The following is a 25,001-nucleotide window of genomic DNA, read 5'->3' as shown; positions in this document are numbered from 1 at the left end:
TTTATTAAATTTTACATTATATGCTGTTGAAAAAAGGCTCTTTTTTGAAAACGCGAAATTCTAAAAAATCATATCTCGAAAATTCCACGTACCATATTGAAATAAAAAAATACGTGTCGAATATTTTCGAATTCTTTACCGAAAAAAATCATTAGATAAAAAAAATTTAGGTGGCTGATTTTGCGTGGAATACCCTATATATATATATATATATATATATATATATATATATATATATATATTTATATATATATATATATATATATATATATATATATATATATATATATATATATATATATATATATATATATATATCTATATATATATATATATATATATATATATATATATATATATATATATATATATATATATATATATATATATATATATATATATATATATATATATATATATATATATATATATATATATATATATATTTATGAGTAGCTTAGAGTTGTATATTCAATTTTTTTCAAAGGACCGTATTTAAACCATGTAGACATACATCTGCTACTGTTGAACATTACACAGGGAACGTGCGCCTTTTCAATAAAACAATAGTTACGAGAAGAATTATAAAAACTCATTTAATAGGTTACACAATCAGTACGAAAATACTAAATTAATTGATTTCTTAAATTGCTCCTAAAATGGGAATTATTGCCGAACTCGAGCGCCAACCAAAGTCCGGTTCCTCTTCTCTGCTTATGGAGCCACAATTTTTTCTCTGATCCGTTAGACAAATAAGTTGAACCTTCACAATCATCCTTATTCAAAAACAATTATCGCTTTCCAATGACAGCGAATAAGGTTCCGCACTATCCAACTCGTTTAGCTGATTAGAGTAGTTCTATACGATATACGGATGTTATTCATCCGAAGAAATTTGCTCAACTAAGTTTCCTGGGAGACCCTATTGGGCCCGAGCCTCGCCAAATAAGATATTAGTAGCTTTGTAAATTTACAGAAATTTGATCAATATTCAGAAAGATATGGTCATCATTTGAAACAGCAGTCAAATGTCTAATAGTTATATGGTATTGTGGTATTATTTATCTAATAATACCTATGATATCGGAAATCGAAGACCATGTCGCAAAGATCACACTCATTCGAGGCGATTCGTTTATATGTTTTTAAATGCGCTTGAAGGCTGTCAACTGTGCGGAAATACGGATACAAATAAGGATGAGGACATTCGGCTATATGCTTCTGCCTGTGGTTATCTAGGACTTGTCTGAAAACGAAAAACAATTATTTGTTTGAATTCACGTTCAACATGAAAACGTAATCAAATACCTTGCCAGGAAATATCTTTTGCAGATCGAGCAGCGGTGATGAACCGCAATATGCCTTTGGAGAACAATCAAGTGTCTGTAGGTTTTACCACACATACTACATTTGTAACGACGGGTTTCCCAATGTGTTACCTAAAGAAAACATAAAACAATTTTACTAATCTGAATATTTTTTTCCCTTATGGGCTACTCTGGCCGAGGGGGGTGGTTATAAAGCTCCGCACTTTCCATACGAACTAGGCTATGGTGCCCAAATGAACACTAGTAACAAAGAAAAAACCGGCCTATCATTGATAGGTTCCCTCCAGCATGTAACCCAAGCGACAGATTCCAGTACGGTTATCAATTTGCAACGAAAGATACGAATATCTTCTATTGCAAGTTCACCAGAGAGTTCGTCACTTGGGCAGGAAGTGTGTGCTTTCGTATTGTATCCGCTTCGGACCTGCTTTCCTATATAGTCTTTTATGTCTGAAGCGGTACTTACGATTATTACTTTAAAGTTCCTAAATAGGTGTACATAAGTGTGGTCTACTAACACTATCCATTCTAATCTAAACTAATTGTTTCTATCTTTGTCGATGTTACGTTTCGTTTCCTTTTTCCCATTGCATTGTTTTTTTTTACTGTGCCGGAGAGACCTGTTAATAGCTCAAGCTGATAGATTATCAGGAATAAAGGAATAATAATAATAATAATAATAATAACAACAATAACAATAACAACAATAACAATACCAATAATAACAATAATAATAATAACAATTATAATAGTAATAATAATAATAATAACAACAATAATAATAATATTGATAGTAAAAATAGTAGTGCATTTACCTTTTTCTTTTATCAAAACATAACTTACCAAATGTTAGGTAATCACATTTAATACTTATTTTGCTTCAATTTTTTTGGGACATTCTAGGGTCTTTTTCCTTGGTCTTAAATCTTCGATGATAATCTTTTATTTCAACAGGCTCGTTTCTCGTCAAGAAAACAAAAGCAAAATAAAATCAGGTGTTAGTGAGCTTGTTGAATTATATAATGTAAAGATGCGCCTTTAACACTAGATTGCCCAGGAAAGTCACAATATGGGCACAATGGAAGGTTTGCTTAAAATTGCTTAAAATTCTGTGATCTTTTTTATTCTTTATTTAACGATATATGCACTAAGGCACACTGCACTAGCTTTTAGTTATTCTGTTAGTTTTTTAGGAGAGAATCTAATTATTTTGACTGCTTTTGAGCAATTTAGGTTTTGGGCTCTCTAGTCCAGGAAACATGAACTACATGTATTTCGTAAAGAACCGTTCTCTTCCAGAATGAACACGTGAACCGTTCTCTTCCAGAAACACACATCTCACACTTTCAGTTTGAAAGTGACATCTGTGTCAAAGTTAGAGAAATTTAGGTACATTCAAACCTTTCCTGATTTGAGAATGTATCCACACCTGATCAATCAGTTTCGCCGTCATTGCAATTTGTGAACATTAGAACCGGATCGGAAAGGTTTGAAAGCTCCTCGACGGTTCATGAGAGGTCAATTTACTCTTATTCCTGATAACAATAGTCCTCTTTTCTGAATTAAATTCACCGAATGTTATATATTAACATGAATCCAAAGACATCATATTAACAAGATATCCAGCTCTCACGTTTCCCGAACAAATCATTGACAACATCCTTTTTTGCGAGCATGTCGCCCTCAGGTGAGTCCGCATCGAATCTTATACATAGAAGTAGGGGAGCGAAATGTCAAATTCGTGCGCGCCAAAATAGCAGGACTGCGCACCCATACAATTGACATGATATGTTGAATGTGATGCCGTGCGATGGTGTTGTTGAACTGAAGATTGATTTCGCTCCAAGCTGACAGGGTTTGCATGAATCCCAACTGGATCAAGATAATTCAAATTGGTGATCAATTCCAAGCATTAGAATGCTCGAAACCACCTAATGACCTATTGTCAATTTCAAGCAGTATATTAGTCCAGGAGTGGACAACTCCGTGATCGATCCAGAGAACATAATAATTTTCATCTTTTAACATTTATAAGCGAACGATCGATCTCGGTATGGTCCGACTTTGTCAATACGCGAAGTATAAATTGACTCCCACCCCATCCACCAAGCGGAGGTACGCGCCCTGTAGCTCATCATACAAAGGCTAGGGAAAACAATTTCACTAATCTAAACATAAGACAAAACAAGTTTAAACCTTATGCGTCAATAGCAATTTGCGATGTGCGAAGGCGCTTGGACATTCAGAGCATTTGTACGGTCTAATTCCTTAAGGATATTTTTGTGCAGATTTCTATCGTTTTTACGGGCAAATTTATAACTCTACGACAAACAGTACATGGCGATGCACGTTCACAGTGATTCTGCAATTAGCGCGGCCAGAGGCGGTAAGTTCCATGAAATATTAAGGGGGCACAAGAAAATATTACTACAGATCATTAAACTTTGCAATGTATAAAACATTTTTATAAAGAGAGCGGAGAAGTTAGAGCAAATAAAAAGCAATCAAGTAAGCAAGTTTAGTTTCTCTTCCGAATGATTTGATACGATCACAAACATTTTTCTTACTATTCCAGTAATAAGCAATATTCGAAAGTGGTAAAGTATAGCACATTTCACATTGTAGTAAATTTATTTGAAAATTATAGTAACTTAACTGAAAATTTTCAAATATTTATTCAAGTTGCCAAAATATTGGGGGGGCATGGTCACTCTAATAAATCTTTGGAGGGGCAAAAAGTGCTTTGCCATCCCATAATTGCCGCGCCTGAGCCCGACCCACTGTCACGACGCTATCTCGATGAGATCAAACGCAGCTGATTGCAACGTAAATAAGCAATTAGTAATGCAATTGTTTTACGAATCATTACACGGAAATTTGAAATTTTTTTGTCGATTCTCTCACAATAACTTGTCAGTTTATCACAGATAGTGTTTTGGGACATCAAGTGGAAGTAATTTTCACAATTTGAGAGTCACGATGGGTATCAAAATATCGCAGTGTTTGGAGCTCAACACGCGAGGAGCTCAACGTAAACGGTGTACTTTCGAATGACTGGTGCTAACATAACATACAGCATTTGAGATGCTAAGGTCAATTTGAGTTTGACATGCGATCACTAGATTCGACTGTGAAGCTACCTGTCTGTCGGAACAATACTAATTTCGTTTACCACAGATTCTCTGCTGAAGTGCCGATTGTATTCCACACAGAATCGCGTAGATTTCTGCCTTGAACACACACTCTTAGAAAAAATGAAATTTAGCTCACATTGAATGTTTTGAAAGGAAAACTGCATGGTCACTAGGAGCGAGTAAATACTCATCCCAGGTAACCATTTAAGACCACAAGCGAGTGTGGCTAGTAGCATAGTCTATAGGGTTACTGTTCAAAAGCCCTGCAACCTTAAGACGGTATGCACAAAATAATGCTCCTTGTTTTAGGAACACATGTAGTGGTTTAATACACAGTAGCGCCTCTAGAGCAGCAGTAGGAGTTGTCAGTTGACGCCATTAGGACCATCTTTTGGAGATGATTTAGCTTTGATTGAACTGTCGCGACTTCTCCTTTCTGCCACCATACATGACATCCGTATGCTAAAATTGGTCTAACGATAGTTGTGTAAATCCAATGAATGTATCTGGGTTTAGGTCCCCACGATCGTCTGCATTGGCCGAAAGCCATGCAAGCTCTTTTAATCCTGAAGTCAATATGAACAGACCAATTCAGTTTTGAATCAAGAATAACCCCGACGTATTGAACTTGATCAACCACAGTAACCTCTGCACCGAAGAACTGTAACGGACGAGCTCCTGTGATTATCCTACGATAAGTGAAAAGCACTATCGATGTTTTCCCGGATTTACAGATAATCCAACCTGACAACACCATTGTTGAACAGATCGCAGGGCTTGCTGCATTGAATCAAAGAGAGTGATAATGCTTATACCGGTCATCAATATATGATAATCGTCGGTAAAACCATAAGTCGGAAACCGAAGGTTATTAAGTTTCCTTAACAAACCATCAGCGACTAGGTTCCATAGAAGTGGGGATAGTACACCGCCTTGGAACACCCACAGACACTTAGCATTGTAATCTCTGCTTGCCGAAGCGATGAACAAAGAAGTCGATTGCTAAGCATTGCGTGTATCCAGTAAGGAAAAAAAACCAAGATATTCTGTTCACGACTGCATTGTTTAACCTCCTGGAGCCATTCAATCCTCGACACGGAAATACACCTAGACTTAGGAGTTCCTATTTTTGTGGCCTTTTACGACATGGAACAGGAAACCAGTGGATCAATTCTTGGTAGAAAATAATTCCACCAGTGGTTACAGGTGCACCGTAGCATTATTCTTAGCCAGTTGGGAAACCGCTACCGACATGCTGCTCAGAAAGAGAAGTTGACATTGATGGACAACTTCCATGGATAGCCAGGAAAGTATCCCCCATATTTCCTGGGGAAAATACGGGAACATTTGAGAACTTTATCTGAACGGTCTTATTCAATATCGTTAGTCTGGGTCCCTTCGCATTGTTCCATTCCGGGCAATGAAAAGGCAGACTCATTGGCCAAGGCGGGCGCATTAAATGGTGAAATTTACGAAAGACCAATTTGCTTCAACGAATTTTTCAGTATATCTCGTCGAAGGACTCTCGAAAGTTGGCAAACTTCATGGAGTAATGGGGAGCTGGGACGATGGTTACACTCCATTATCCCGAAGGTATCGACGAAACCTTGGTTCAGAGGGATGAATGTGGGTCGTGATTTCATTCGTGTGATGTCCCGGCTCATGTCTAATCATAACACCTTGGATGCACACCTCCGGCGTATCGGCCTCGTGGAGAGCGGTCTATGCACTTGCGGTAAGGGTTATCACGACATCGAACATATTGTCTGGGCATGTACCGAGTATTGTGGTGCCAGATCGCAGCTAATGGACTCCCTTCGGGCCCGAGGTATATCACCTGGGGTTCCAGTACGAGACGTGTTGGCTCATCGAGACCTTCCCTATATGTCACTCTTATACCAGTTCATAAAAATCATCAACGTACAAGTCTGATCTGTGTTCTCTCAGAAACCTTTATCCCATTCCACGTGGGTGTTCAAGCCAATGAAATAAAAGCGAAACGAGTCCTTGCTTTTTTCGAGTCTTCTCTTATCCCCCGATGATATTTCAGTTCAACCTCGATCCTAACATCCGCTCGCAACACCTCATCCAACATCTGTTCACCATCTTCTTCGGAACTAACAAGATCTTTGTGCTGACACTAATTTTGTTTTGCTCCCCCTTCTTTCGTCTTTTCACTATCTCGACGTGAACTAATAAGATCTTTTCGCTGAGCTAAGTAACTTCACTTTCTTATCCCTTGTTCCAACAACATTTATTTCTCCCTGTTTCACTCCTTCCAGACGATGATCAACGCGCGGGCCACCCGCCGGGTTCTAACTGCCCGGGGGTGTTTCCCGCGGACCCACACGAAAGAATACGAAAAACCATCGATGCGTACCAACGTCACCAGGATAATTCAGCGTACAAGTTCCAACCGACCAGACGCTGCCGATGACTAGTTGGAGACTACATCCTTGGAATCTGATCTCCTCGAAATCACATCACGAAATAGAAGAAATTACTCTAATTTTAAGTGGTAAAATTAATGCCCTCGGCATCTTATAGCTTAACGCAGTGTGCCTTAATATATATTATTGAATAAAAAAAAAAAAAACTTCCATGGATGGCCAAGCAGCCGAAACACGTGCCCATGTCTGATTCAGCTCAAATTATGGATTAGGGCTTTGTTTGGCCGCTAAATGTTGGTATAATCGACCATCCTGATTACATTATATTCCAAATATTGCGAGATACACTCTATGCGATTACTATCATACAAGTGAAAACATTACTCGATGAACATTACGAAAGGTTCCAATAGCAAATGACAGTTATTTTCTTTGTTTACTTTCTGTTTAAATTATTACGGCAAATTCCAGTGATTTCCAATATATTCTACAATATAACTGTTTTATACAAAGTTCCTGAATTTATTTTGATCCCACTTCGGGTTCCGGAATTACAGTGTGACTAGAGTAAAAATTACAATTTAAAATTATTTCCTCACTTTGCTCAGAGATGGCGTGACCGATTTGACCGAACTTAGGTTCAAATGAGAGGTCTCATAGTCCTATACAAAACTCCAAAGTTTCATCCGGATGCGACTTCCGGTTCTGGAATTATAAGATGAAGTGTGTTAAAAATTTGATACCCTCACGTAAAGTGGTGAAACAAAACGTGCTGAAACCACCTAGCAGTAAGATGATACCTTTTTATCATTCCGCATGTTTTTGCATGAATATTCTTCGGTGTTTTAGTTCTCATGACATTATTTTAATGACCGTCGTTTTAAGCGGCAATTTTAACTTTTAATCACACATTACCCTGTAATATCGTAGCTGCAAATCGGATCGATTTTGAATCTAAGTGTGTGACAATCGATTGAACATTCCATGAGATGTCGAAGTAAGTTCCACTTTAAAGTTTACTTCCAGAGCCGGTATTCAGGAACCAGCATAACCCAAAACGATGTCCAGCATGGCACCAGTAGAGAAGGTGACAAGCGATTATAAATACACTCTTCTACTCAATGCTTGAGCGGAAAATAAATATAGAGTGAGAAAACTAGTGTTTAATGGACAGAGAAGATACTTGGATGTATGGTATCGGACGAGTGACGGCCAGGATTTAGACCATGTTCGATGTACGTTCTACCATGTCTGACTGCGTTTTAGATCTATGTCTATAACAAGGTTCAGAGTGGCGAAATGGTAGCGCGTATGCACGGAATGCATAAGAACGCTGGTTCGAGTCCTGTCTCTGAGCGTATCTTTTTCCAATAAATCATCTAAATGTACAGCATCACTTTCTGTTCAAACTTATGTTTAAACTAATATTTTATGTTCGGATGTACAGTAGAACTATCCGTTGAAAAGTATCGATCGTTTGCGGGAATCTGCGTCTTCGAAAGAGGGAAGTAACTTTCGTCGTCCAAAACAAAACTTTTTCCGGAAAAATTTTTAATCAACCAGCGGCATTGGGAATTCAGTATATCCCGGGGCTCGTGTCTTCTTTCGGTACTTTATTCCGAGTCTTTTCAATGTTTTGCAGATGTACTGGTGAGAACAGTTGAACTTTTTTGCTGCATCCTTTTGACTCAGTGAATCCTTGTTGTTGAAAGCACGAGAAGAAGAACGAAGTCCTTTTGCGTCCATAATTTTGGCTGGTCTTCCACTACCTTCCTTACGAGCAGTTGTTGGGCATCTTAGGATATTGTAAACTGTCGAAGCCGCAACATTTTTGCTTTTAAAATGTTGTACCGTATACTATTTGCCGAGATTCCAGTGCAGTTCGTAGAATTGTACAATGCGTTCGTGAAATATTTCTTGTTTCGACGGCATTTTGAGCAAAACTCAGCGAGCATGAACAAAACAGAAAATTCTAGCAGAAAGAGGAGAAAGAGAGCTAACACATACACACTCTTAGTTCTTTCTGAGCTCGTTTGTTGTTGAGCATACAGGCCTCGGGGCCTGTATGAGACACGAGACACGAAAAAATTCCAAAATTTTAGTTGTCACCCGTTATTTTATTTTCAGAGCAAAATAGACCCAAATAACTTTCCATTCGTCAAACTTTGAAATGGGCCGCAGTTCTACATAAATTCAACTACTCGATATAAAATAACTGCTCGACTGTTAAATTTTAACTAAAAGTTCAAATAATTCACAGGATGGTCCATATTTATAGAATGGAGGAAGGAAATAAATTGCAATCGTAAAAATGTTAGCAAATTCACAGGTTCGACGTATATTGAAAATACGAGTCACAAAATAACAACAAAAAATCATTTTATTGAAACGCTAAACTGTTTTGCCTTTCTCATATAAAAGGTTATACAATCACTTGAAAATTGACTAGTAAAAATTGGCCAAGTGTCATATGCCATTCCACTCAGTTCGTTGAGCTGAGCAATGTATGTGTGTGTGCGTGTTTCTCGAAAATGACTTAATCGATGTTGACTAACTTAGATTCAAATGAAAGGTCTCGTAGTTCTACACGGGATTCCTGAATTTCATCCGGATCCGACTTTCGCTTCCGGAGTTATAGGGTAAAGTGTGTTAAAAATTGTGTATTGTCACTTAAAGAGTCGAAACGATAAAAGTAAAAAACTTTCTAAGTTGGCCTTGAAAGTATTCCAATCGATAGCCATTATCAGTAAGCAGCCAAGCAAACCGATTTCGGCTATACTGGTTTCCGGTTTTCGAATAACGACGGCAGATAATAGTAATTTGCTCGAAAAAGGGTTTTACTTACTTTTCTCAGAGAGTCCGGTATTCCTAATCTTAGATTCAAATGAAAGATCTTATGTTCCTACTGAAAATTAAGCATAGTTTTTATTTAAATTTTGTAGATATTATACGATTTATCGTCGTTTTATACGATTTATTATCGTCAAAATCGTATAAAATCTTCAAAATTTGAATAAAAACTAGTAGAGTTTGTAGGTCATGTTAGTTGATGGCCATACGAACCAACTTCGATTATACTGGTTCTAGAGTTCCAGTGCCCGAAACACCTACAATAGTGAAATTCACTTCGTTTTCTGTCAGAGGACTGTTTCATTCTGTAGGTCATACTAGTTAATGCACGAACAATCTCTTTGGTTTATTTTAAGAATCGAAGAGAAATATTTTTAATAGTACACCACAGTATTATATATGAGAATATGATTGATATGAGTAAGGCATCATTACACCACTAGGTGGATTAAGACAGGTTTTTGACTTTTTTATTCATCGTAAACATATGGTAACAGTGTACAGCTATGGTAGGATTATTTCGCCTATTCGCCACTAATGGTGTTACTTGTTGTCATGCACGGTCCCTATACTTTATGTTTCAGATTCGACTCGTCAATACAAAACAGTTTTAGTTTACACTGGCCGATTCAGGTTGTGGTCATTCAGGGGTTAGCCTGTTTTGGGCTTTTTGTCCACCACCTGAGTCGGCCAGTATAAGCCTAAATTCGTTTACGTTCGGTACGACAGTAAAGACGCTGTACTCGCAAACAGATAAAGTGTTCGGCATGAAGCTTCATCGGTTTATGTTGAACATGTTTTTTTTAAGATGGTCACTGTGTTGAAAATAAGGTTTCTAATGTTTGTCTTCAATTCATAGAACAGTATTTCGCAATGGAAAGAATCCAATTACGAAACTGGCTCATTTGCGAACTTAATACGTAACTCCTAGTATTAAATACATTTGGTGGGATTTCGGACACATGAAAAAGTCTGTGTTATTTAAATATATATTTTTTGTAAGTCTCTAGATAGGTATTAGATTCCAATACTGCCAGGGAACAGATTTGTTTTATCGATTAATTTCCAATAGTCTATTCAACACATGTTTGTACATATTAATGTTTTTTTCTTCTATTGTATAATGTTGAATACTCGTATAAATCATAGTTTTTAATGGCTTCAATTGTTTCAACTCTACAGATTTGGACTTGGGCTTACTATGTGATTATCATACTTACGAAGGTTTCTCACTGGTCATTCAGATACCTCGTGTGTCGATTCAAGGTATCTGAATGACCAGTGAGAAATCTACATACTGTTGCTATGCTGGTATTGTTTCTTTACTAATGTTATTTTAATTCCCAATCATTTCATCTATTCAATCCAATGTTTCAAACTGAGGGAGATTAAAAGCTATCCTAAATATTATTTTTTTAAAAACATGGCGGAAATTAAAAGTCTTTCACTCACTGAGGAAATGCATTGGATAATACTATCGAGTCTAACCTGATAATTTGCAGTAAACCAAGGTCAAGATAAGACACCTTAGGATTCAAATAGAATACATTCTGTGTCCCGCCATATATTCAACATCTCGCATCATGCAAAAATACAAGAATAACTGATAATCAATTTACACATGAATTCATCACTCTGTTTGACGTCACTAAAAATGTAGTTCAACTAACGTTAAGATTACATCATACTTATAAACCATACGATTTCAGACGAATCTGTGCATCACTGTGATTTTTGCAACTCTGACCTTTTGATTAAAAAATTATTACCTCAATTATTATATTATAGCAATAACACAATTTTCCGGAACTGACACAATGGTGAACAGGTAATCATTTGTACATGAATACGTCTTACCTTATTACGGGGTAACTTTTCAAAATTTACCATTTAATGAATGGAAAAAAATAATCGTGAATATATCTTGTTATATTTAACGCAACAACTTAGTTTTTGCATCACACCATCAACAATATGTTCATTATTCAATGATAAAATTTTCAGTAGTATGAAAAAAACGAGAAATAATCTAAAATTAGAGTTTTCTAAAATGTTCAATAGCCTCCAGATAAAACTAAAGACTGGCATTTACTTTTCTCATGCTCGGACGATGATTTTGATGTTTTGTGGGACATTTCCACAATTTCATACATACCGTTTTAGGCAGCGCACCGTAAGAACCTCATTTCGGTCGGTTTAGACTCAGAAACCAGTTTACAAGCCAGGTTTAATTCAGGATTAATTTTCAGAATCCAGATTTAGAATTCAGTTCCATAATTCAGGTTCCAGAATCCTGCTGCAGAATCGAGGAATGCGCATTCGAAAAACATCCCGTCAACATTGTGAAACATCGAGGTTTTTTCAATCTATTGGTTCTTTTAAAACTCCAAGGAATTGACTGCGCTCTATCGCTCAAGAATACCCAACTAACCACTTCGAATGAAAGGGAATGATTTGGCTTAAGTAGCTTACGAAGTTTAAGAGTAGCATTCTGAGCAGCGCTCCTTTACTTAAAGTATTGAACCACACTTGAAAGTTCACGCGGCACAACCGAACGAACTTCTAAGCAGGTTCTAGAATACATTGTTCAGCTTTTATCAAGAGAGAAAGTTCACACTGAACTTCTTTTCAACGGGTAATGAATGAATGACCCCAGACTTCATTGAATTTCTTCTAGCTACGTAACAGAGAAAGGCTCCTTTGATGAGGACTGAATTACAGTTCGGAATACCAAAACCAGTAACCTCCTCAATACTAGCAGATTGTAGTAAACATTCTGAAAGTTTGAAATTACCCGGGGTTCCATGTTTCCTCTAACATGAATGTTCCAAAAATAAAGTGTTTAGATTACTTAAGCACGTAGGAGTCTTAATATATGGGATAGGTTCATTTTTTGCAACGTGTGGGTGATCTTAACTGTCAATGAGTTTAGTGTCAAAAACGTTGTAAATTTTCAATCGCAAATGTATCCAATAACATCCATCGTACGAGAGGTCGCGAGGAGAGCATTCTTTGTGATCAACGATCAGTTAGAGGCAAAACTTCTACCAGTATTTCAATACTTGTTGTATGGGTTTACTGCATGCAAAGCAAAAAAAAATGTAAAATTGATTGAAATTTTGTGTAGACATAGTTTAATGTATATTGTTTAAACTTTGTGAGTTAACTACATCAGGTTTTCAAAAGTTTAAAAAATAGTGACGAAAGAGCAGTGCTTGCACAAAACGTTTTGCACGAGAGTATTCTTCTTCTTATTTCTTTGTTTCATTGGAAAGGTTACAATGACCATACATCCAGAGGATTCGTTTATAGTCACATGGACTTTATTGTGTTTGACTACCGATGATATCTCGCGGCGTCGCACCACCGAGCCACTTCAGCACGAAAAATCTTTCTTTTTGGCGAATTACTGGAATTTCTAACGCACTGTACGCGAATCAACGAGCTTTCACGTTGAGAGCTCCAAAGTCATCAATGAGAGCGATCACAAAAGCGTGGTTGGGGCCTTCCAACAAAAACTGAATGCAGATACCAAAACTCGTGCTAGACTACGTACGTTTAAGGTTCAGTGGACCCCAAATCGGGAAGAGAAACAGAATACGGTCGCAGAGAATCGGGCCCGGAAATTGTACGACCAGTAATTAACGAAACCAAACTGCTCTGCGTAATGGATGACGAGACATGTGTGAAGGCGTTCCCGATTCCACGAAACTACCTAAACTATGTGAAAACCAAGGATAAGTGTGAAAAACTCCGATGTCGATGTAGATGTCGAAATTCGACAAGAAGTTATTATTTGGCAAGCGATTTGTACTCGCGGAAAGCGAAGTGCATCTTTCGTCATCACAAGAAACAATAATGGATAGTTGGAGGAATACATCCAAAAGCTACACTACATTAAGCACATCCACCATTCTGGCAGGCGGACGACGCCAATTTGGTAACGAAAGATCTGAACTCTCCACACACTCCGGAACTGCTTCCAATAGAAAAATACTGGCCATTATGAAAAGCACCTTCTAAAACAGCCTAAAGTAGTGCAGAATGCAGAAGAAATGGAGAAAGTATGGATTAATATGCAAAAAACAGTTAATTCTGAGATTCTGCCAAGGTTCACGCATTCGTATATAAAGGCGAAATAAATAAAACGAATGATGCCAAAACTATGCGAATTTAAGTTGTGACTACTAATTTTACTAATAGTGTTTGGTCATACTTTCAAACTTTGTTGAAATTGGTTCCACATATTTCCACTTTTTAGAGATATTGATACTTGAATATGTACAAGGAACGACCTAAATTAGCTTCGGGCATTTTTGTTGCTATCATAGAGGTTCTCTAACCACTCATTTGGCTCTTCGGGTCAGAAAAATTATAACTATTATATACTTGTTGTTATCCTTTATTTATCTAAACTAGAACCAAAATTCTGGACCAGTATTCAGAAACTGAATTACTAAGATCCAGAATTATGAAACTGAACTTCTTTCTAGTACTAGAACTGCATTCTGAACTGGAGTTCCGAATCTGAATAAAGAATCTAAATTAGGTGTCAAAGCCCATGTTTTGAATCTGGACCATGAAGGTCTTATATTTTGTAAATGAATTCTGAAACTAAATTCAGGAGTTATATTCTTAAATTGAATTCAGGAATTAAATTCAGGCTCGGAGTTCATATCTAACATTTAGTTCCAGAATTCAGTTCTAAAATTCAAATCCTGAATTTTGTTCCATAATACTAAAGTTGAAATCCCAAATCAGAATTCTAGATTTAAATTTTAAATATGAAGTAAATTACAAAATGTAGTCAAGCCAGAATAAGGCTTCAGTTTCTGAGTCATAAAGGGTATTTTTTAAGAGCTGATTTGAAATTTAAATAAAACACATGCCAAATAATGAAATAGCCAATAGCCGCCACGACTAGTTTTCACAAAGACCATTCTGGAGGTCTAATTTTGAATCACCTTTTCAAGCATTTGAGGGCATAGGTATTACCGCAATGACATGTTGAATATTGGTTTCCAAAGCTTCAATTGTCGCTGGTTTATCCACATAAACCAAAGACTTCACGTACTTCCCACATTAAAACTAATCGTGTGGCGTCAAATCACACGAACGTGTGTCACCGGTACATTTTTCGGAATAATGTAGTTGAAACGTTCTTTCAATAAGTCGATTGTTAACCTTTCCGTGACAATTGATTGATTATCAACCTATTCATGACAATTTCGTCAAACAATACAGAATAGAGACGTCGTTTTATACTGTCAAAACAACTTTAGACAAAAGAGTAATCCCTATTAAAAAACAAATCTCCTAAAAAAACACCCGTTAGTTTTGATTTCTGAAGCTGTAATCTGGAACTGAATTTTAAAGCTGAATTCTGTAATTAAATCAAGTTAAGTTCAGTATTCAGGTGGACCCGAATCCAGGTTAAGAATTCAGATTTAGGATTTTGTTCCAGAATCCAATCCAAAGTTCAATGCCCTGTATCAGATCCAGTATTTAGAAACTGAACGCGATAACTGATATGTTGTTGCTGCTGCTAGTTGAGAACTGTTCAACACGACATCCGAAGAACAAATTAAAACGCGAACTGAGCGTTTAAGGCTTTATACCACGCAAAAAGTCTATTGTTGCTGATGTTGGTGGAAGGTCCTTATTATGATCCCCAATTCCGTGTAAAGCACAAAAACGATATGATCGATTTTAATTGTTTTATTTTTTCTACTCGTCCAGTTATAAGGCGTGACTGATATGTACCTATGAGCGTTCAAAATCGTCGTCGCGGGTACGAGAAAGCAAGCAAGCATTATGAGCTTTCCTTATTGTTTCCGAGAATTTGAATTTGATCGACCACCCCTGGTTGTTACTCCGTTACTGATCGGGATTAGCTGAAATTGTACAGGGAATTTCTGGTGAATCACAGGAGAATGATAAATCATCCTTTGATGTAAGGGATGGTGGGGCAAGTGTGCCATGCTATGAATTCTCTTGTTTCTATAATAAATTAACGCTTGATTTTGATAATTGATATGTCTATGAAGTACTTTCAGCAGTACCCTCGATAGCTCAAAAAACATTATTGATGAACAAAACAATTCGGTAATCAATACATGCAATTTTCGGAGGCTTGTTGAGCAGCATAATATTTTAGTGCGAAGCATAAGTGCCCTCTATGTGGGACAAAACCGCCACCCTTACAATAATTACATTTTCTTCGTAATTTAATTTGATTTTCTCTACTGTACTGCTTTCCTTAATACAATCCATAATATTCACCTTTATTTTAGATATTACATGTATTTAAAAAATCATCATCATTTACTTCTCTAAAGTTTTCCGCGGCATGTCGAATTCTTTATGCGCCTTTCGAATTGTTGAGGGCGGTGGTGGCTGACTGACTGGATTACAGAAAGCATGCTTGTTTGACCACTTTTTACGCGAAGAAAGCCTCTTGTATGTCCATATCATCGTTCACAATCTGCTTTTAGTTGTTTGTTTACATTGAATGCTTCAACACTGATCGACTTTGAGGTTAGGTTTGTTCATCCTCTGTTATGGCATATCTGCTCCATAGCAATATGGCGAACTTGCCCCGTTATGAAGCGATTGCAAAATCATGCTACTACGTTACTAATAAAGCAATTATAGATATTCAATTTTTAACAAATATTCAACTAAAAGGTATACCAATGATTTGACATTAAAATGAAACCCTAGCAAATGGAGAATAATTGAAAAACTCTTATTTTGTAAGATCTCGTTCTTATATTATATGTATGCTAATTACAAGATCTGGTTTGTTTGGATTTCTCGAAGCAATATGAAATTACACCGTCGATATTCAATAAACAAACCCAAATGTTTATATTTATGATAAATGCTCATTCTATGTGAAAATTGCGGGGGTGGCACACTTGCCCCTCTGGCAGTATTGCCCCACCTTCCCATACGCGCGCCAGCCAGGCCCGAACGTAGATCGTCTAAGGAATGGAAAGGAATGTTGGTCCAACACTTGTTGTTACTAGAGGCCGTATATACTACTGCGCACTCCACAAGTGTGACGGGAGAAGGATATTTGGTAGTATAAATTTCAGTAATGGTAGTATTCGCGTGCGACCTAGTATTTTCCGATTTCAAGATGCTCGGATGCACCACTGAACTCACTGACTTCCCGAGTGAACGTTTCAACAATATCCGACACTGAAGTCGCGGGAAGTCTTGATTCACAGTTCTGATTCGTGAAAACTGAAGGATAATTTTAAATACTATCGCGTAACGAATGAAAACTTTCCTTTTTTCTAAATGGAATTACCTGCTACAAAATAAACGAGTGAATAGGATTTAGACAAAATAGTTGATTCATTGTAGTGACATATTCTAAAAAAAATTTATAAAATCTTTTTAAATCACCAAACAAGGGTCAACAGATTTTACGCGTGTTTTGATTGTTTGTTATTTGAATTATTTATCAAAATTAATCATAGGTCAGGATTGATCTGGGCAGCCAGCTACCGGGGAGAATATTATTAATTTATCAAACAAACAAGTATTTTTTTCTATTTATTCAATATACCGATATATGTCATCTCTGTTATTATGTTACTTTGTAATATTAATGGATTTGGGCAATTGTTGAGATGAGAAGCAAACATACTAAATAAAACTTTTTTCCGAAGCTAATTGGAAATTGATAAGTTAAATGGAGTTGAATGAAGAGATCATTTTCTAAAATAGAGTAATCAGAAGTGAAACTTTGAAAATATCTGATAATTGAAAGTAAATGAAAATCCTGCAATTGTCGCCTTTTACGACATGGAAACCAGTGGATCTATTCTTGGCTCATGTTTTTTTCGAAGGATTCCACACGGCTTCTAGGCTGGTACTGTCCAGAGAAAGATAATAGGTACTATCAATCTCCTAGTGAACCTCAGCCCCTACGTTGTTTCCAAGAATTTGAGGAAATTTAACTTTTGCATTATTCATAGTTATCTCACAATGTTTTAAATTGATTAAAATTCATGATCATATTTCTGATGACATGGAGAAAGAATTGTGTTGTTGCGTTTACAGTTAAAAAAATTTTACCAACATTTTTGGTATGTTAAAGAATTTAATAAATTTCCCCACCATCAGTACTTTTTATCAATGTCGGAAGTTGAACATTTGCTATCAAAACAATAAATAGAAGCGATTGCATCACCCTATCTTCCGCTATAACATTGGAGAGGGATATCAAGTAAAACACATAAAATGGATGTACCTCAAAGCGACGTTCAAGAAATATCGAACCTAAAAAGAGACTTAGAGTGGTGAATTGTGCGGATTTCAGTTTGAAGAAAATCAGCATTTGATAAAAAATGTCAGAATTACTGCTGTTAACGATTAAATTTGTATGACAAGAACTGAAGAACGTTTGAACGTTTAGGAAGATTAAACAAATTTTACTACTACTTATTGTATTGGTAATATTTCGTCTGCTGGTAATGTTGAACTTCATTAATCGCAGCGTTTTATAAACAAAAACGTACGATGTTGGAAGCATTTTAAGGGTCCAGTAAAAATAAAAGACAAAAAAATTAAGGAACTGCTTTTCGTATTTCTTATTCTTTTTCTCATGTTTAAAAATATCAACATCTGATCCAAAGTCCCCGGAAGTGCTAATGTAAAAAAATAATTTCCGAGTCAAAAGCAATATTCAAACGATACGAAATTTTGGTTCATTGCATGAACATAGAGACGATGTGATTAACTTCCTGCGTATTGTTTATGAGCCATGCTTCGAAAGTCCAAAACCCACGTAGCCCGTCTATATGACAATCGTGTATCATCTAAATATCTTATGATTAAACGTGACTAATAATTACAGTTAGAAGCAAAATAAGAATTGATCTGAAATTTTACTGTATTTAACATAAAATGATTGAATAAGGCATTAAGAGGCGCAGACAATTGAAAATAAATGATTCATTGGCTTCCATTCCTTCTACTATTTGTTATGAATTCATACTAAAATCAATCACAGCTGTTCTACTAAGGTGAATGAATATCGAACTTTCTTACCTACACTTATTTCGTGCACACACTGGTGGTGAACATGTCTCTGATTCCGATCAATCATGAACTCTCAAACGCCTGATTCGATTAACGTCCTACCACTAAGTTATATTATGCTTGCTCATATTTTTATCAACGAGACAGTTGCGAGTTCCGCCTACAAATGTTTCACATTCACAGTACTCGATAGTGAAAAAAAACACAACAGCTCGAAAACAATAGTCAACACCAGTCTGTGGTGTTTCTAGACCGGACTAAGGTTAGTATCAATTTAATCAATCGGTTCAGTACTATTACTTTCAGGAGTTTGTAAATTTTCACACAATAATGAGATTTTTTAATGTCTTTCACCTTTACATCATTCGTGATTTTCTGGTTTTATTTTAAGCGTATAAGCATATCTATGTGTATTTGATTTTTAATAACAATGTTTTCATAGTATAGTATTGTTTTACATCTGGTTATCTAGTTATCACCTTATTTTAACACCACGATAATTCAAAAATAGCAATAATGATCCACTAATTTCCTCGAATGACTACTTGTATCGTAAAACCGAAAAAACGCAGTAAAGACGGGTGCAAATAGCTTACATGAATTGCTTGTTTTGCTACGCTTGTTTGATAACTATGAAAACTGATAAAATAAAACCCTAATCGATAGCAGGATCAGTAAACACTTCCTGCATCTATTATGAAACAAGAATTGATGAGTTGAAATGATGAGAATGTGTGAAATGGCATAATAAAAGTGCCAGCGCCATTCGCATTCGACAAATTCTGCACTGTTCCATTCGAGAGTAATTTTCAACATCCTTAGTCCCCAAAAAAACCGACAACCGACAGGACGAGAGTAAAAAAACGTTGGAATGCAGCGAGAATGGATCGGAAGCTCTCGCTAACTAATTTGTAGAAAACCAGTGCACAAATACACCAAAAGCAGGCTCTACCAATGACGACTATTACTTACAACTGCAAACAAAATTGTAGTCTACATCCGTTTCAACAGCATTTCGTATAAATTTCGATCCATGGCCGAAAGTTCTAAAAAATAGCTAAGTACTTGTAAAATGCTAACAGGTGTCACGAACATATAATAATCAAATTTGTTTAATAATATCACTAAATCATAGAACAGAAAACGATCAAATGTAATAATTGGGTTTTCTCAAAGTTCTAAGAAGCAAGAGCCACCACCAAAACAAAACTACAATTTTGATCAAATAATAATCAATCAGCGAATATACCAAGCACGAACAACACAATGGAAAAAAGTATGCCATTTGTCATAGTAATTGCAAGAAACTAAACTGAACTCGATGCCGTTAGATACAAGAGAACACATCTGACACAAATTTCTGTCCAGCAGCAATAAATATCACAAGATCATTCTGGACCCGCCTTTTTTGCTGTGAATGGAACTGAAAAATATTAAACTACACTTAATCTGCCGGGTATTTGCATTTCTACAGCAAATGAATTTTTTTGAAAATTGAACATCTATTTCCATTATTATATTTGGAAAATGAAATATTGTCATATTTCATAAAATTACAGTAAACTTTGCCTGATTTTTACTCTTTGATGTAAAGTAATATTAGTTCGATTCTGATGAAACACCCAACGGGTGAGCACATCGAATCGGTTTATTGCGGTTAAAATTCAAGTATTTTGGTGACATGGTGTTGCGGAACAACGAGCCTCACACTGGTTAGTCCAGTGGAAAGAAAGTCCTTTAAATTCCAAACGAAAATTAACTGAAAATATAGCCTAAAGTGCGGTGCCATCAATCGGTGTCATTCTAAACAATGTTGCACGAAAATCGAAAGTGCAATGAACGTCAACGATCATCGTTCGCTTTCCTTCGCCTTTGTTCGATTATCGCTCTCGTATTCGGACTTGTTCGTATGTTCGGGAGCGAACGAAGCCGATGTTATGTATTGGTAGAATCGAGTTCTCCACGATTACCGCTTACTCATTTTCACCCTTCTCTCTTTTGTGTTGTGAAAGGTTCAACGTTATTCGAGACGGGTTTGAATAATATAAGGAAGTCGCACTGAAGACGTCAACCAGAAACACAAAGAAGAATACGAAGGATCAGTTCCCGACTGAACTTATCAAAAACGACAGTGAGTAGCTTTACGAATACCTCAATGACATGTACAACTTCATGTCCCGTATTTTGTTCAACATACCAGATTTCGCGGAAGCCGATCAACGACGAATCGCATTCTTACCGAAATTCTCAATTAATTCCTGGAGAACAATTTGCAGATACCTCATTTGTGGATTTTAAGACAGCATACGATTTATATAAACGAAATGAATTGACAAATAATTCTAGAACCAAGGATGACGTTTATCGTATCAAAAAACGCTCACTGGCAACTCTTCACACGATTGAATCAGTGCCATCAAAGGGAGACGGATATCATCGCAACAACAAAAACCCGGCATGGCTCATTCAACATAGAATCGACACCAGTGCGAGAGCGAATTTCTCTCGATGACATTTCTGAGAATCAAAGGTTAGCACGCTGCTGTGGGGATCCTCTCTGAAGTAACAAACGGTCGCTTATTCTCGTTTCGCGATCCGATTCTATACAGGCAGTTGACAATTGCGATAGAATCATTTTACTATTGCCGCTTATTCTAACTATGTGCATATAACCTTTGTATAAGTTGTGTATATGAAAATGTCTGTGAATGCTCCACACAAGGGTTTTGAAATTGCAACCTAGTATGAGAATCATCAAGTTGAATAATCGATTCGATTTTCTGCGATAATTGTAAACTTGCGATTCCCTCTTGGGAAATTCCCCACAGCACCGATCATTATCAGACTGTAAATTTTTTAAGGGCGTGAAACACTCAGAGTATGAAGTGGAGCGAAGAAATGTAGCAAAATTCTCTCACGGTTCATGCATTGAGAGACTCGAGTTCTTGTAGCATCTTCTACCGGATCGAAAATATTGTATACAATATAGATATCAATATAGCAGCTTCTGTCAAATTTTCGGCAATCACCAACACTGGCTAGAACACTGTTCTTCGTGTAACACTGGACGGTTCGAAATCAAGTGTGAGGGTTGCGGATAAGATTTCGACATCCTTCGTAACCTTAGATGGCTTTAATCAGGGTGACGCACTCTCAAACCACTCGACCACTTATGATCCTGGGCTATCGATATTATCCAGATTGACCGACGCGTTTTTAAAAAAGATAGATAACGAGGATTAGACTCACGATCAATACCAGCAAAACAAATTACAAATAGTAAGTCGTTTTTTGCGGGAAGTGTTACTTCATTACTTCAACATGAAGAAAAGTACCGCGGAAAGTCACCGTATTTTAGTTGAAGTATAGGTGGTTTGCCTGAAAATTTTGACTAGGAAGACGAGGAACGCCAACCAAGAAAGTGCTTTTGGCGGGATCAACTGGACGTTATTTATTATGAGCTGGGGTCGTATACAGAAGACAATTAAAATTTATTTAGCAACGCTGAAAAGGGAAGTTTACGTCACATTCACCGAACATTGTTCCATTCAATTACCATTTGTTCCGATTCATGACGCATGGTTTGTCAGAGCAGCACTCCGAAAACTACGGAACGAAAAAAAAATTTGGATCAGTTCATTCATCGAATGTAAATAAAAGATTTTTTTCAACACGGTATCCAAGTTTCATCTGTCAACGAACTATTGAATTTCACCTAATCCTGTAAATATACTACAGAGCATTCCTTTTTTTATTTTACTGACATGGTTTGTAAAGTTTGAAATGTTTCATTTTTCCGATTCAGTAAGAGTATTACTAATTTTCAGTGAATCAATTGAAAAAAAAAATGAATCAATCGAAAGATTGCCGAAAGCTTCGGCAAGAAAATGAGCTGTCAAATAGACAAGTTTTCGGTAGCGAAAATAAGAAAATTTTAGCATGCAATGTGGTTTTGATTTCAGCACTCCGGAAAAATTGCAAGTTATTTCAAAATTCCCTGGAACCAAAACGCTGACAATGATCGCAGAAAGTACATAAGTCGCTGCTATTTTTAGTATTATTCATAACTGGAAAATATGTCTAAACTATTTCCAGCACTCATGAATAATTTTTTAGTAGAATTTGTTCAAAAATCAGTAATATTTCACAGCTTACGACGCTATTATATTTATGAATCATTTGTAAGGTTTACGGAATGTCGGTATTGAATGATGAACAGGTCAATATAATTATGACATATTGATGTTCTCTGCAACTCTACCGAACATTCAGCTGTTTGAAAGTCAGTTAAAATTTCAAAAATATAAAACTCCGATCGACGTAGCCTCATCGAAAAGCTGCTGTAGCTCATCAACCTTATTGCACTCATTGTGCTTTTTGTCTTGCATTACGTTGGAGTCAGTATCCTGCTCTTACTACGACAGTGGTCTTGTTTTCCGGAGCAAATTCGCGTAACTTGTTGTGTTAGGTTATGTGATGACATTGCGAGGATGCAACCAAAGCTGGTGATGTTGAGTTCGAAATGAAATCTTGTGATGATAAACGTACGTGTGGTTCTTCTATGGACGAATATGAGTGCTATTTCTATAGCGGCCCATACACGCTGTTTTCCGGACAGTTTCTCATGAACTGAATGACTAACTGAAGTGACTGAAGAGTTCATCCGGCCAAACGTCCGGTTTTCTTACTGAAGCTCTTGAGCTCAGTTTCATCCGATTGACTGATCAGTTCTTCAGTTAATCGTTCAGTCTGTCATTTTTCATCCATCAGAATAATGTGCATCCATGAAAAAACTAATGAAACTGACATGAAGACCAAACGCATAACTGACCTGACGCCACACATCCTCAGTTCAGATAATCGTTCAGTTTTTCATTCCGTCCAAGGTTCATTTGAACTGTCCGGAAAACTGAAGGTGTATGAGCCGCTTTTTACTAACACACGCGCTTCTACTAAACATTATTGGTTCTCTAATATTTATACATTTTTATTTTGTTTTGTCACTGTACATCTCAGTTTTAATCGTAGATCAATTCCTATCGATCGCCTGACATTTATTAGCACAACTTGGAAACTATTTTGCATGCAAGGGCAATAACTACCGAATAAAACAAGTCCGTCGGAATAGTTCTGAACTTTTGAAATAGAAGCGCCTATGTTGCGTGAATTGTGAATCTGTATGTTTTAGTAGTGTAACTTTCATTCGAGAATTGGTAGTGATGGTTATGATGGACCTAGCGCTAGTGAGGACCAAATAATAGTGGATTTACACTATCCCACCTTCGCAACCGATGTTTGTCAGTATTTCTGCTGCGGTTGAAACGAATGCAGATGCGGCTGACGCCGCAGAATTTTGTGATGCTGTTGTGGCGGCGACTGAGACGGCGACAGCCTTTGAAGCTGCAGCGACGGTGGCGGCGGCAGCTGCTGAGGCTGAGGAGTTGATTGCTGCTGTTGCTGTTCCAGCAGTGGCATTGTTGGCAACTGTTGAAGATGCGATAAGATTATTTGTGGGCGGTACCGTTCCACTGTTGAGCCCGGGAGGCGCGACGAAAATATTGCTAGCGCTATTGGTAGAGGATGAGCATGAAGATGACGATGATGATGTAGATGATGACGATAGTGGAGAAGACACCGACGACGGCGATGGTATCGATGAACCGAAACTGGTATTGCTATTGGCTAAAGTGTTACTAATGTTGTTGCTGTTGCTGCTGCTGTGATTGCTATTATTCAAAAATGGTATACGAGATGAGACGGCCGCAGCAGCTACGGCTGCCGCAGCCGACGTCGACGAAAGTTTCGGTGGAATCTGCGGTTTATTGGGTGGAATAGGAGGCGGCACTCCGCGTCCTCCTACCGGTGGAATTATTGTCTTCTTGAGGGGTGCCGCCGTTGATCCAATACCTGGCGACGGAAATCCGATCCCGGCAGGGCTTCCAGCTGGTGATGGCGATGCTTTTCTGACTGTTGCCATCTATCGGTATCCGAAGTCCGTTTCATTTTACAGTTGGTGGAAGAGACAAGAGATTTGCGGTGTCGAGGTTTATAATGAAATAAATGGAATGATTTTTTGTTGCTTGTTCTTGAAATCAAAGGCGTTTTACACTGGTTTAATAAGTTACGTTACTTAATTTACGCTACAATCCTCATATTAGGATACCTTTTTCTAGATAAGCGAGTTAGGTTTGTCAATTGTTAGTTTTGTTTTTAATTTGCGAGTTTGGTTTCGGATCGGCAAT

At 37.0% G+C, this 25,001-nt stretch overlaps 1 protein-coding gene across 5 annotated transcripts in view; it reads right to left on the bottom strand.

Annotated features, from left to right (window-relative positions):
- Positions 1-725: 725 nt before the first annotated feature.
- The window catches only part of LOC131438997 (CTTNBP2 N-terminal-like protein), a 32,039-nt gene continuing 7,763 nt past the window's right edge, over positions 726-25,001 (bottom strand). For 3 of the 5 annotated variants that reach the window (XM_058609462.1, XM_058609463.1, XM_058609464.1), the window contains one exon: positions 10,680-24,736. In XM_058609462.1, the coding sequence (XP_058465445.1) occupies positions 24,026-24,736 (711 nt within the window). In that variant the 3' untranslated portion in view covers positions 10,680-24,025. Of the gene's footprint in view, positions 1,247-1,308; positions 1,440-10,679; positions 24,737-25,001 lie in introns of those variants that run through there. The other 2 variants (XM_058609465.1, XM_058609466.1) reach the window with 2 other exon arrangements.

The sequence above is a fragment of the Malaya genurostris genome, chromosome 3 (assembly GCF_030247185.1).
Source record: "Malaya genurostris strain Urasoe2022 chromosome 3, Malgen_1.1, whole genome shotgun sequence".
Lineage (NCBI taxonomy): Eukaryota > Metazoa > Arthropoda > Insecta > Diptera > Culicidae > Malaya > Malaya genurostris.
The sequence above is the reverse complement of the archived record's forward strand: the minus strand, read 5'-3'. Positions and strand labels throughout refer to the sequence as shown.